This window comes from Myotis daubentonii, chromosome X (genome assembly GCF_963259705.1).
Source record: "Myotis daubentonii chromosome X, mMyoDau2.1, whole genome shotgun sequence".
NCBI lineage: Eukaryota > Metazoa > Chordata > Mammalia > Chiroptera > Vespertilionidae > Myotis > Myotis daubentonii.
Genome location: NC_081861.1, coordinates 7,604,368 through 7,619,412, shown reverse-complemented (window position 1 = coordinate 7,619,412; position 15,045 = coordinate 7,604,368). Strand labels below are relative to the sequence as shown.

The following is a 15,045-nucleotide window of genomic DNA, read 5'->3' as shown; positions in this document are numbered from 1 at the left end:
TGCTGAACAGGTTATTTAACTTCACAGAACTTACCTAGTTTATAAAATGGGCTTAACGGCGACATTTCAGGAATGGTGCATAACATGCATATAATGTTTTGGCACTTCTTTGGCACATAGCACATAGGAAAATGGTCCCCAAATTGCTAGTTACCTCCTACATTCCTTAATTACTAATAAATAATCTTATTTCCTGTACCTTTCAGTTACTTGAAGAAATCTGTAACCTTGGGAGAGACCCTAAATACATCTGTCAGAAGCCATCAATCCAGAAGGCAGATGGCAGTGCCACTGCTCCTCCCCCAAGGTCTAATCATGCTGCAGAAGAGGCCTCTAGTGAGGATGAGGAAGAAGAGGAAGTACAGGCCATGCAGAGCTTTAATTCTGCCCAACAGAATGAAACTGAGCCTAATCAGCAGTGAGTGTTTGCAAGACAGGTTCACTAGCCATGTGATCTTGGGCATGTCTTTTTCATCTGTAAAAGTGAGGGAGTTTGATTAGATGATTTTAAGGTTCTTCTGGCCCTAAGAGTCTATAGGTTTTTTTTCCCTTTGACTCTTGTGTGTCATTTGTGGTCTGATATTTACTTTTATTGGTTATCTTAGCAAGCTTTTTTTTCCCTTCGCCTGAGGATAGTTTTATTGATTTTAGAGAGAGAGAAAGGGAAAGAGAGAGATTGAAACATTGATGGGAGAGAGAAGTATCAATGTGTTGCCTCCTGTACATGCCCTGACTGGGAATTGAACCTGCAGCCTTTTGGTGTATGTGACAACACTCCAACCAACTGAGCACCCAGCCAGGACCAAAAAACTATCTTTCTTAAAAGCCGTTCATAAAGTTGAATCAGAATTCAGTATATCTTGTTGGTGGGCTTTCCTCAGAGGTCTTATTTTATTTTTGTTGATTAGGCATTTTATATCATTGACTGTTTGATTGTTTCCTTAAGTGAGCACAAATGGAACACATTGCATTTTTGAAGCTTGTCTCCTAAAAAGTCCTTAAGAGTTACAGGGATTTTTTTGCTGGTTGGATTTTGTTTTTGTTTTATTACTATATGCTTATTACAGATAAATCAGAAGGCTTTGGAATGTACTATATGCTTTATCCAGGCACAGTAGATTTTTCTTTTTATTTATTTGAGGTATGTTTAACATCAAAATTGTCTATCTGGATGGTAAGATGCAGGTGGGCTTAAAGACTGCTGGCTGGTAGTAGATAGTCCACCTGACTATTGAAGCTACAATTTAATTGCCTTCCTTTTTTTTTATTGCTTAAAGTATTACAAAGGGTATTACATATGTGTCCTCCCCCCCCCTCCTCCCCCCCCGCCCTTGACAATCCCCTTAATCGCCTTCTTCCTAAAAGTGAGTGTGATCCCTCTGGACCAGGGTTCCTCAAACTATGGCCCGCGGGCCACATGCAAATACAAATATTGTATTTGTCCCCGTTTTGTTTTTTTACTTCAAAATAAGGTATGTGCAGTGTGCATAGGAATTTGTTCATAGTTTCTTTTTAAACTATAGTCCGGCCCTCCAAAGGTCTGAGGGACAGTAAACTGGCCCCCTGTTTAACAAGTTTGAGGACCCCTACATCTGGACAGTCATGCATTCGTTCATTTAATAGTGCTCTTTTGGTGTATAGATTAGTAGCCTGAGAAAAGCATGAGCATTTTAGGCATGGATATGAATGGGTTTGAGCTTGGGCTTAAGAGATGACTATGGTGGAGTAGACAGCAGGAGCAAAGGTTTAGACTCAAACCAGTGGGCCCTATGGGAACTCTAGGAAGGATTGGGCCTACTGGTACGAGGTTTTTTTTGTTTGTTTGTTTTTGGGGGTTTTTTTTGGAAGAGAGGCATTAACTACTAAGTACATTGCCTTATTGAGTAGATATCTTAACTTGTCTGAGTAGGCATCATTCTAGCAGCATCTTCTGTTTTGTTTAAAGTGTTTCTGGAAAGAGGGGGATACCCTAAAAGAAAGCAGGACTGTTTGCGAAATAGTCAGAATCTTAGTGCTTCCTTGCCATTCCCTCGACTGTCAGCCAGCTTGCTGGGGTAGGGTTTTCTTTCCTTGCTACAAACAAGGGAAAGATTTGTTAAACATGGGGGGGGGGCGCTCATACTAGTTTTGAGTCAAGCTGTGTACATTCATCTGCACGCAACTTCTTTTCTACCTGGATATTTTACAGATATCTTAGATCTAACTTACCCAGATTTCAAATTGTTATGGTATATTAACATTTTCTCAAGCCCTCCATGTCTTCACTCTCCATGATTTTCTTGGGATATCATGTGTCACTGTGTTCTATCCATATTTATCCCCAATCCCCAAATTATCTTAATCTCCTTTTGCATCTACCAAATTCTGCAGGGCCTGCTCAAATGTCTCATTCTTAAAGGTGCTTTTCCTTTTACCTCCAAATAGAAAGTCGGTCTTGTGTGTTCGTTTAACAGTTTTGTTAAAATTATTCATATGTTCTAATGGTTTCACCCCACTAATCTGTATGCTCCTTCATGGCAGGGACAATGTCTCACTCAACAATATATCCCAATCACTTTGTATATAGTAATTAGTCAATAAACATTTAATTAGTGGGTTGATGAAATGAATCAAGAACATTAGAATAATGATCTTCCTGAGTCTTAAATGCTAAGAGAGCTGGCCCTAATGTAACATGAATGAGAATTAAGAGATAGAAAAATTCTAGACCCACAGCATTAATACCCTACCATAGTGTTAGTTGTGTATAGCTTATAAGATACAAAGGACTCTAGTAGTTGCTGTTTCATGATATCGAGATTTTTCTATACTCAGTATGGTCTGGGTGTTCGTCACAACCTCATTCACATAACATACCTAAGAGTCTCGCAAATGTTGATACATGTATACTTTTCTACTTATGCCACTTTGAGAAGCTTCAATTGGGTCACTATGTGAATTATTAGGGCTGGAAGGAAAAGCAAGATGCTGTCTAGTAAACTTGCCCTCTGTTTTGAATGCTGCAGTATATCAAAGGGTTATCCCAGGCAGCTGTTACGGTAGGAGTTGCTATATACTTTCTGCCAATATAGGAAGAGGCTTAGAAAAATTTGCAGTGTATGCTACCCCCCTCTCTCAAAGTCTTGTTCATACCTGCCCCAAATCACAAAATTCTTCAGTCGGACTCCCAAACAAATTTCTGTCTCCCATGCCCTAGTCTCTTTTCCAATGCCTTAAATGAACGAGTAAAATTTCCAGTATTTTTTATCAAGGTATAATTTCTATACAGTAAACACAGATTTTAAGTTTTTTTTATTTCCCCACCCTAACATGAGACAATTAATCTTATTCCTGTCATCATAGAGTAAGTTTGCCTATACTAGGACATCATGTAAATAAATAAATGGAGTATTAATGTGTATCATCTGATCTGTGTACTTTCTTGTACCTGTTTTCTATTGCTCAATGTGTTTTTGAGATTCTGTCAGCATCCATTTTGTTGTTGAGTAGTAGTCTATGGTATGAATATACTACGAGGTTTATCTATTCTCCTGTTGACTTATGAGTTTCCTTCTTTTTCCAGGCTAAGACCGTGTTCTTGTTCCTTATTTTTTTCCAAAATCTGCAGCTAGTATTTGAAAACGATATTTGTATTTGATCTTGAGACATGGTTTTCTGCTAGAGATTTGGGATAAGGAAACTTAGGAACTACAGTCTCCCCCACATACATGGAGTTCTGCTCTACATTTGGCGGCATTCATCAAATACTTGTCTTTTGGCCTCTTCTACCTTCTAAACTGATATTGCTGTGAGTGGATATAGTTACCAGTACGTAACCAGGGGTTTTAATTGGGGCAATATGGTGAGGGGTTTTGGTGGTCAATTTCATTTACTTTGCCTAACTTAACATAAGCCTATCCTGAACAACTTAAAAGATACAGGTTATATCAGGGGTGGGCAAACTTTTTGACTCGAGGGCCACAATGGGTTCTTAAACTGGACCCGGAGGGCCGGAACAAAAGCATGGATGGAGTGTTTGTGTGAACTAATATAAATTCAAAGTAAACATCATTACATAAAAGGGTACGGTCTTTTTTTTCAATAGTTTTATTCATTTCAAAGGGCCGGATCCAGCCCGCGGGCCGTAGTTTGCCCACGCCTGGGTTATATAAATCCATGTGATCTTGGGAACTTGAATAGCAGCTTGTCTGTACTTTAAAGGCAGCGAATGCAAAGAAGGGGTTGTTCCCTGAATCATGGCAGGGCTTCTTTGCCAGAGGCAGCTATGTTTCCTTAAGAGCTGGAAGAGACCTGGTTTCTCCCACCCACCCCTCAAAAAAACCCATGAGTTCTGTTGTGTTACATATTATACACTATACTGTGACACTCAATTGTAGTCCTCCTTTACTTCTAATTAAGGACTTCAGCACCATAAATATACGTGTAAAACTGACCAGAGTAAAATTGAGCTTGGGAATGTGTGCCTGTTTTGGGGGGAGGGGGAAACAGGAAGTTTTTAATTTTATAATTAAGATAAATTGTTACGTTCATCTTGGGAATGCAGTCTTTTATTGGAGTCAATGTTTTATACGAGGTTAAGATTATAATCACTTTTCTTAAAACCAGTTGGTAGGGGAATTTCTACTTAAGAGAGCTGATCATTTTTACTATTCCTATATGACATCCTGAACCTGGAAGCCAAAAGATGAGGGTAGGAAGAAAAGTGATTTCTGAATAGGTTTGTTTCTGGAGTTGGATAAAGAGCATCTATTTGTTTGTTTTCTCTCTTGTTCTCCTCTCCAACTTCCATTTAGTTAATGAAGGAAGTATCTGGATCCCATTTCATGGTATTGCTTTGGCTCTTTGCTGTTATATTTGGCTTTGGCAAAGGGACGGGTGTCTCAATAGGCTAGAGCCATACCCGTGTCGCTTACCTGTAGAGATGGATCTCTGGGTTCTTTCCAAGGAGGTGCAACCCAGCTTGGTGTAAGTAGCATGGGATGCTACAGTGTTTCCCCAAGCAGAACTTTATAGTTAAGGAAAGGTTTACAATTTCTCATGGAATCATTTCACTCCTGGCTGTTGGATTCTCCCTTTGTACAAAGTTCCTTCCCAAATTCTTCACTGAGCCTGTTTACAACATCCTACCCAAACCCTAACTCTGGATATCTCATCCGTGGAGCCATTTCTGATGCCTTTCCATTCTTTACCTAGTTTAGATTTTGCTGTCAAATGTCTTTGTGCCTGGCAAACATTTGTTCACATTTTATCTTACTCAGAGATGAGAACTATTAGCTTCTTACCAACTTTTCTTGCCTTCTCTCTCCCACTACCTCTCCCTTCTTCTATCTCTGCCTTTTCCCCAAATATCTGTTCCAGAGGCCTATCGACAAAGTGCTCTTTATTTGACTCAAGTTTTATCCCTGCCTATGGTTTATCTTTGAGGTAGATTTTGTTTCATGTCAATATACTTTGTGGATTTTCCCCCCTCTGTTTATTTCTTACAAATGCCAAGATAGAGACATTGCGCTAAAGGCAGCATTTTCTGTGGCTATGGCATTAGTGCAGCCTTTTCATCTGCAGTGCAGCATTGAAGCATCTGAAGCAAAAGAATTGATCACAATTTTTGGAGAGTTCAGAAACTATTGTGACAAAAGCACAGATTGTTAGAGAAGGAAGCCTTGGGTGTTGGCTTCATCTTTAACCAGCTTTGATCTGAATGGTTTGTCAATGTAAGCATGAAATTTTGAGCAAAATTAAATTCTATTTCCTGTTCTCTTATAATTTCAAACCTGATGCAAGGACATGGTAAGATGTTTATGAGTTGGTTTCTTTGTCTATCTTTTTTCTTCAAGTAAATGTTTAAGTAGTCCTTTAATTGAACTTGCTTAACATAGGGTAATTTCTTTTGACATATGTACAAATGCTGAATTTGTGAAGGCTTGGTTTTTCTTTTCTTGGTTTTTCTCAATCTAGACATGGCTAGGAAAGCTAGCTGCAGAGTTGATTTCAGCTCTTTTCCCCCTATGCTGTATATACACTAAAGGCTATAAGTCTTTAGAAAAAGGGCCTAGAATTTCATGCTGTTTCTCTTTCCTCACTTTGTTCTCTTGCACTGTATCATGAATTTCTGTGTAACTCACTGTTTTCTCCCTTAACAGGGTTGTTGGTACAGAGGAACGTATTCCTATTCCCCTCATGGATTACATCCTTAATGTGGTAAGATTCATGGTAGGGGAAAATAAGTAAAGGTTTGTTATTTTCTGGAAAATGTGCGGGGTTACCAAATAGTCCAGAGATTTCTGTGTTTTTATTTTAACGGGGGCCCTTAACATGCAGAGAAGTGGGAAAAGGTGTTAAACCTTGTTCTGTGAGACTGGTTTTCTAAAATTTGGCCAACTCTCTCTCTCTCTCTCTCTCTCTCTCTCTCTCTCTCTCTCTCTCTCTCTCTCTCTCTCTTTTTTAATATTCCTGATTTTCTGTTGTTTGTTGCCATTCCCTGTAGGAATCTAAACAGGAAGAGTGGGATTTGTTAAGCCAATTCAGTATTATGTTCTTTGAATGTGTCCGCATATATTTTTTTCTTGTTACTTGCCATTTTTCGCATTCACTTCTCTTTTTTTAAAAGAAATTAATGTGGGCTTTTCTTGTAACTTCCTGTGTCTCACAGGAAAAAGTGAAGTGTTTGAATTTTCCCAGAATTGTTTCCCTGTAAGGGGAAGCCTACTTAACATTTGTTCTAGCCCATTAAGCACTTCCAAGGCTTCCAGAGATGGTTTGTTTTGTGCCTATGTATTTGTTGCCCACATTTTACTTTCTTACCCTTAAAGAATGCTTTATTTGGTCTGAATCAGAGTTCTAGGTTTACTTTGCATTGTGAGCACATTTGAGGAAAACTATTAATGATGTTTGCTTGCAGGGGAGAGGCAACATATTATCATTGCAAAGAGCACAAAATGAGGAAATTAAGAGACCAGACTTGATTCTGCCACTAGTTCATGGTGTGGCCCTGAGCAAGTCATTTAACCTCTCTGTGCTCTCAAATTACATGACTTTATGTGTGGCTGAAAAAGTAGCTTGGGAAGAAGTTGCAATTATTCCTTATTTTTCTGGATGTTTAGTGTCCATATATATCTATCCCTGTTTACCTGAGGTTTTGGTATTCTAGAAAATACTGATTTCTTGACTACAAGGCTACCCTGTCCTTACTCCAAGCTGGCCTTTTAAGTGTCAGGCTCTAACTCTTTTTTAAATTTTTTATTACTTAGATGAAATTTGTGGAATCTATTCTGAGCAACAATACAACAGATGACCACTGCCAGGAATTTGTGAATCAGAAAGGACTCCTGCCTTTGGTTACCATTTTGGGTCTTCCCAATCTGCCCATTGACTTTCCCACATCTGCAGCCTGTCAGGCTGTTGCAGGTGTCTGCAAATCCATATTGGTAAGAAGCATCTGGCCGAATATTTTCATTTCTTTTTAGAAGTCTGTTCCAATACTTCTATCTGTGTGTCTCTACTGTGGTTTTCCTTTACTTTCAACTAAAAAGTAATGATGAAATCTGAGTCATATACTACAGGTAAATTTTGTGACTGATAAATGGTGTGCCACATTTTTTCTCATTGAAAAGTTGAAGTGTTTATTCTTTGTTCCTGAGTTCGGTCAGTATATAGCTCTAACATTTCAGTTCACTGGAAGGGACTATCTCCAAGAAAGCTTTGGAGCTGGGTTTTATTAGCATCATCTTTTGTCATGAATGCTTTTAACGCTATCTGGTGTAGCCGGTAGTTTATTTCAAATTTTGCCAAAATGTGAAGTTTCTTTATTTTAAAAGTGGTAAAATACATGTAGCATGATATTTATCACTTAAACCATTTTTAAATGTATAGTTCAGTAGTATTAACTTCATTCATATTATTGTGCAACCCATCTCCAGAAGTCCCTTCATCTTGAACAACTGAAATTCTATACCCATTAAACAACTCCTCATCCCCCTCTCCCTCCCAGCCCCTGGTTAACCACCATTCTGCTTTCTATCTCTATGACTTTGACTGTTCTAGGTACCTCATGTAAAATGCACTTCATAAGGTACTTGTCCTTCTGTGGCTGGCTTATTTTGCTTAGCATAATGTCTTTATGATTCATCCACGTTGTTGCATATGTCCTAATTTCCTTCTTTTTTAAGGCTGGATTTACTCCATTCTATGTTTAAACCAGATTTTGTTTATAAACATTTGGGGTGCTTCCATGCCTTGGCTATTATTATGAATTAGTGCTGCTATGAACATGGGTGTGTGAATATTTCAAGCCTCTGCTTTTGTGTGTGGTGAGAACATGTGAGGTCTACTCTTAGCAAATTTGTTGAATAGAATACATTATTAACTATGGTCACCATGGTATACATTAATCCCCAGCAGTTATTCATCTTATAACTGAAAGTTTGTATCCTTTGACCAATATCTCCACATTTCTCTCCAGCCCCTGACAACCATCATTCTATTCCCTGGTTCTATGAATTGACTTTTTAAATTCCACCTGCTTTCAGTTCTTTTGGTCATATACCCACAAGTGGTAGTGCTGAATCATATAGTAGTACTGGTTTTAATTTGGAGGGGACGACTACCATACTGTTTTCCACAGCACTTTCACATTTCAACCAGCAATGCACAAGGATTCTGATTTTTCTACATCCTCACCAACACTTACTATTTTCTGTTTTTGTGTTTTTTATAGTAGCCAACCCAGTGAGTGTGAACTGAGATCTTGTGGTTTTGATTTGGTTCTCCCTGATTAATTATGTTGAGCAGCTTTTCAGGTGCTTATTGGTATTTGAGTATCTTCTTTGGAGAACTATCTGTTCAGGCCCTTTGTACGTTTTTCTTTGGGTTGTTTTTTGTTATTGAGTTGTAGTTCTCTATATATTTTGGATATTAGTCCCTTATCAGATAAATGATTTGCAAATATTTTTTCCCATTCCATGGGTTACCTTTTCACTTCATGGATAGTTCGGTTTAGTTTTCATTTTGAAGAAGTCCAGGTTATTTATTGTGTTTGTTTTTTACTTGTGCTTTTCGTGTCATAGCGAAGAAATCCAGTGTTGTGCAGCTACGCTATAGCTTCTTGTGTTTTACACTTTTAGCTCTTATATTTAGATCATTGATCTATTTTGAGTTTGTTTGTTTTTTTATATGGTATCAGGTAAGGTCCAACTTCATTCTTTAGCTAACACTGTTGAAAAGACTGTCCTTTCCCTATAGCACTGTGGTCAAAAGTCATTTGACCATATATGAGAGGGTTTATTTGGGTGCTTTCTATTCTATTTCATTAGCCTTGATGTCTGTCTTTATGTTTGTACCACAATTTTTTTGTTGTTGATCCTCACCCGAGGATATTTTTCCAGTAAATTTTAGAGGGAGGGGGAGAGACAGAGAGAAATATCGATTGGTTGCCTCCCACACGAGCTCCGACCAGGGCTGGGGATCAACCCTGCAACCCAGGTGCGTGCCCTTGACCAGAATGAAACCCAGGACCCTTCAGTCCATGGGCCAACGTTCTATCCACTGAGCCAAACTGGCTAGGACAGTACCACACTTTTTATTTCTAAAGCTTTGTGGTTTTAATTTTGGAAATCAGGTAGTGTGAGACCTCCAACTTTGTTCTTTTTCAAGACATTTATATCTCATTCGGTCCCTTAAGATTGTTATATGAATTTAAAGAGAGATTTTTATATTTCTGTAAAAAGAAAATCTAAAAAACCACCATTGGGATTTTTATAGGGATTACATTAAATCTATGAAGCTCTTTTATTAGCTGGGTGAACCATAACAACTAATTTCTGCTAAAAATCAGAAATCCAGTTGCTTATGAACTTGGAAAGATCCATAATTATGATATGTCTTCATTTAATGTTTTATTTTGCTTTACTTTTTGTGAATATTTGTTATTTCATACTAAGAGAGGGGAAAGGGCTGATCCATCTTTATCCCAGTTCTAAGATACTATGTGGGAACAGATAGGTCTATTTAAAGCTGTAGGAAAGGCACATAAGTTCTCATATTTGAATGACAAGTGATAGTATTTTGCTATCAGATTTTTTTGAAGACTCAGATATTGCAAGGGCCATATAATCCGAGTTGTCTCATAAAACAAACAAACTGACTAGCTGATGCCTATCCTAGAATAGTCTCTCTTATTGTGGGAAGGAAAGAACATTTATAATAGTGGTTCACTTCCTTCCATGCTTTGGAACTTTGCCTAACTTTGCTCCCTGTTGAACAAAATTTGGAATTCATCTTATAGCATGGAGACCTGGCTATGAGAATATCCCAATTTATTGGCTTACCACATTTGAAAGCCAATGTGGTAAGAAAAGTAATGTGTTGCTCTAGACAGGGAGGTGTTTAGGTGGGTTATAGTTACATTCATGTTTTGACTCCACCATTTACCAAGAGACCATGGCCAAGTCTGAAACTGTGACACTTATCTTCCACTTCTATTGTGTCTATGAAAGACATGATGCATGTGAAGTTCACTGTACATGTTTTAATCCTTTTTCTTGTTTCAGACACTGTCACATGAACCCAAAGTCCTTCAGGAGGGTCTCCTTCAGTTGGACTCCATCCTCTCCTCTTTGGAGCCCTTACACCGCCCAATTGAATCTCCTGGGGGCTCAGTGCTGCTGCGAGAACTGGCTTGTGCTGGCAATGTCGCTGATGCTACCCTCTCAGCTCAGGCCACACCTCTACTGCATGCACTCACTGCTGCCCACGCCTACATCATGATGTTTGTTCATACGTGCAGAGTTGGACAGGTAAGAATTATCTTAGGGGTGAACATGTTGGTTTAAAGCCAGTGAAATACCTAGGGTGTCCATATGACATCTTACTGTGCTTAGCAGTTATACCTAGGCTGGCTAAGGAAAGAACGGTTTTAGGGTAAGATTTATTCTTTCCCACGGGTGACTTAGATTTATGCTTCAAGTTGCTATCTAGTTTCACTTTCCCTAAGTGTTTTTTTCATTAGAAGTTGAGTGACCACGTATTTTGTTTTGTGAACTAGACCTTTTTAAGCGTAAAAGGGGTTGGTATAAATAACAGATATGTAGCATTCATACAGGCCGACTGGAATGTATAGTTAATCTTTGAAGCAGGCAAGCCTCATCTGGCCTATTACTTCCTAATCTTTCTACAAATGCATGAGGCTTGATAATGGGATGCCAAGATGGAAGTTTGACCATAGAACATTTAAGTCAATGTAAATTAACAGATTACATTGAAGATTTACATTAAAGATTTCTTTTTTTTAAAAATATATTTTATTGATTTTTTTACAGAGAAGAAGGGAGAGGGATAGAGAGTTAGAAACATTGATGAGAGAGAAACATCGATCAGCTGCCTCCTGCACGCCCCCCAGTGGGGATATGCCCACAACCAAAGTACATGCCCTTGACCGGAATCGAACCTGGGACCCTTGAGTCCGCAGGCCGACGCTCTATCCACTGAGCCAAACCGGTTCGGCAAGATTTCTTAAATATCAAACCCTATGCCTACAGTCCATGTGAGGTTCCTCTTGTGATTCCAGAAAAGTGAGTTTATTTTTGTGTGCTCACAGTTTTACTATCTTTACTTCTCAAGTAATCAATTCTAAAGATTAATGGTATAATATTTTAGCAGCCCTGTTTTATGCTATTGAGCAGGAGTATATTCATTGAGTCAAATAAAATGAAAAGCAGTTATAAACTCTTTAGAAATCATTAGACTGCATACCAAAGCGTAGGGATCTATTTTTATAATTTTTCTTAATTAAATAAATTAAATCTAAATATTTATTGAAATAAATAATGGAAATAGCATGCCCCCACCACCGAAGAAATTAGAAAGCTGTCAATGAATCTACAAAACTGTTTCTTTGATTTAGAAAAATAAGGTTGCCTATGACTTCTGTCTTTCACTTTACAAAAAGCAATGAGAAGAGATGTTAGAGTCAGATTATAAATATTGTCGAAGAATACCTAATGGAACTGTGATCTTAAATGTGGAAACTTTCTTGAAAAAGACAACTGTGAAAATAACACAGAAGGGAAAATAGAATCCTTCATCCTTTTTAAACAGCTAAAAGTTGATTTTGAATATAATTAGAGAGCATTCCAAAGATCATCTTCTTTTTACTTTGGTTGCAGAGTGAAATTCGTTCCATCTCCGTAAACCAGTGGGGCTCTCAGTTGGGTCTGAGTGTTCTGAGCAAGCTGAGCCAGCTATACTGTTCCCTGGTGTGGGAAAGCACTGTTCTCCTCTCCCTGTGTACCCCAAACAGGTAAGGGATTGGTCATCTCTCTTATTTCTTTCCTAACAGAAAAACCAAGCTCAGTGAGCCTGGAGTATTGGTCTTTAGTCAGGGATAGACGTGTATAGGAAAGAGTTCAGAGGCTTCTTTGTCTGTCTTAGTCTGTTCTGGCTGCTATAACAAAATACCACAGACTGGGTACTTACAAACAGCAGAAATTTATTGCTCAGTGTTCTGGAGGCTGGAAGTCTGAGATCATGGTGCCAGCATGATTGGGTGAGGGCCCCCTTCCAGGACACAGACTACTTGTTGTATCCTCACATGGCAAAAGGGACTAAAGACACTAGTCCCATTTGTGAAGGTTCCACCCTCATGACTTAAGCACCTCCCAAAGGCCTTTCCTACTAAGACCATCACATCGAGCATTAGTATTTCAATATACAAAGTTTGGGGAGGGGCACAAACATTCAATTTGTAACATTGTCCTTCTCACTTACCAGCCTAGGGACTTGCTTAAAAATCATCTTGTGTATCTGATTTATGGTGAGTCAACATAGTGGGTGTTTAAAATTTGGCCTGTTGTTAACCAGATTGAAAAAGTGGAGTTGGAAACCTCGTTGAGTGCTACTTCAGGAATTTGATCATTGAAGGTGTTCTATTAGGTCAACTTAACCTGCTATAGGAAGGGATAGTGTCAGCTAAGCAGGTTAGAGACCAAGCATAACATAAGAGATGAACTATCCAAGTTTTTTGCCTTTCTATTTCTCTTGTTGCAGCCTACCATCTGGGTGTGAATTTGGCCAGGCGGACATGCAGAAGCTGGTTCCAAAGGATGAGAAGGCAGGTACGACCCAGGGCGGAAAAAGAGCAGGTAACTCCAAGAAACTAAAATCTCAGCCATTCTTTTAAGCTCTGTCTGTCTTTACAGGTCGGTTGTGAAGGTTTAGTTTAACATTCTAAAATCTATAATTCTCAATTTTTTTCCTTTCATTGATTTTTTAAAAATATGTTTTTATTGATTTTTTTTTTTTTTTAGAAAGAAAGGGGAAGGGAGAGGGAGAGAGAAACACCTGTCAGCTGCCACCTACATGCCCCCTACCAGGTAGGGACTGAGCACACAATCCAGGCATGTGACCTGACCAGGAATCCAGCCTGTGACCTTTTGGTGCAAGGGACGATGCTCATCCAACTGAGCCACACCCATCAGGGCCTTTTCATTGATTTTTAATTATTTAAAAATTTAGCTTTTTATCCATTTTTTAATAAAAAAATATACACGCAGTGGTAAAAATTTAAAGATGTAGTAGAAAGAAGAATCACCCATATTTGTATCACACACAAAAAAAACAATATTTAAAAGTGTCTTTCTAATCTTTTCCCCTGAGGATATATTTTATTAACATAGTTATAGTTGTCTTAGATAGAATATTTTACAGATCTCTTTTCACTTAAAACATTAAGTGCCATGTAAAGGTACAATGAATTAATCATTCCCTGTTAAGTTTCTAATGTACTATTTTGAAAAATGAACATCTTTGTATGTAGTGTTATGCAACTCTAAGATTGATTCCTAGAAATGACCCTATCAAAGGGTTTGATGGGACTTGAATTTTTGTATTTGCTTGTTTTTCAGAAGCTTAATATGCTAAATAATTTTTAAGTGGCTGTGGAACACTAAAAGCACACTGTCCAATATGGTAGCCTCTAACTATGTGTGACTGTTGAATAATTTAATGTAGCTAGTACAACTAAAAAATTAAATATTTTTCTTACTCCTTCATTCTCCCCCACCCTCCTTCCTGTCTCTCCCTCTCTTTTTTTTCTTTTCTCTTGTTAAGGGGAAGGTATTACCGGTTGAAATGTGTTTCCCCTTCCACCCCCCACAAGCTCCTCAGAATATGACCTTATTTGGAAATAAGGTTGTTTCAGATATAGTTAATTTGAGGTCTTAGGTTGGGTGGAGAAAACTGAATTTTTAATTTTTATTAATTTAAATGTAACAGCTGTTACCCTGTTCACTAGTTGGACGACTTTTAAGTATGTTTGGAACAACTTGGGTATGTAAATCTTTTTTTGTTTCAACTAAATTGTATCAAATATAAACACAGATCAAATATTTTTAAAATATTTAGCATTGAATGTAGATTCTTGAGAATTTACATTTGATTACATGTTGAAAGAACAATTTATTATCTTGGATTAAACAGTATATTAAAAATTATACTTGTTTCTTTTTACATTTTAATCTGCATAGTAGAAAATTTAAGATATATGTAACTCACATTATATTTCTACTAAACAGTGCTAATTTAGAAAATAGCTTTTATGTTATAGCACAATACAAATTCCAAATTTCAATAAGCAGAAATGATACACAATTTTCTAACCCTAATGTAACAAACCACTTTAAAATTAATAAAAGCCACTTTTTTAAAAAGTTTTTTTTCTCCTATATTCTGCATCAGGGAGGAAATCCCTTTGATAAACTATTAAGATAATTTTATGTATAAAAACCTACCAGATATGCTTTAAAATTTATTGAAATTACTAAAAGTGTAAATTAATAAAGAAAGCAGACATAACTTATGAGACAAATAAGGACTGATATGACAGTATGGGAGAGGTTACAGAATTAATAAAATATATACACATCTCTGACAAGGTTAATTTTAGAGAAAATGAACCAAACCAACAATTAGAATATCAAAATACATCAAATTTAACTCAAGGAAAAGAACTGAGGACAAAATTAAATTCATTGTCAAAGAATTACCTTCTCTAAT

At 37.6% G+C, this 15,045-nt stretch overlaps 1 protein-coding gene across 2 annotated transcripts in view; it reads left to right on the top strand.

Annotated features, from left to right (window-relative positions):
• The window catches only part of HUWE1 (HECT, UBA and WWE domain containing E3 ubiquitin protein ligase 1), a 150,475-nt gene that overhangs the window by 70,402 nt on the left and 65,028 nt on the right, over window positions 1–15,045 (top strand). For both annotated transcript variants that reach the window (XM_059679143.1, XM_059679142.1), the window contains exons 23-28: window positions 207–418; window positions 6,141–6,198; window positions 7,248–7,424; window positions 10,545–10,790; window positions 12,159–12,292; window positions 13,039–13,133. In XM_059679143.1, coding sequence (XP_059535126.1) covers window positions 207–418; window positions 6,141–6,198; window positions 7,248–7,424; window positions 10,545–10,790; window positions 12,159–12,292; window positions 13,039–13,133 — 922 coding nt within the window. The remainder of the gene's footprint in view (window positions 1–206; window positions 419–6,140; window positions 6,199–7,247; window positions 7,425–10,544; window positions 10,791–12,158; window positions 12,293–13,038; window positions 13,134–15,045) is intronic.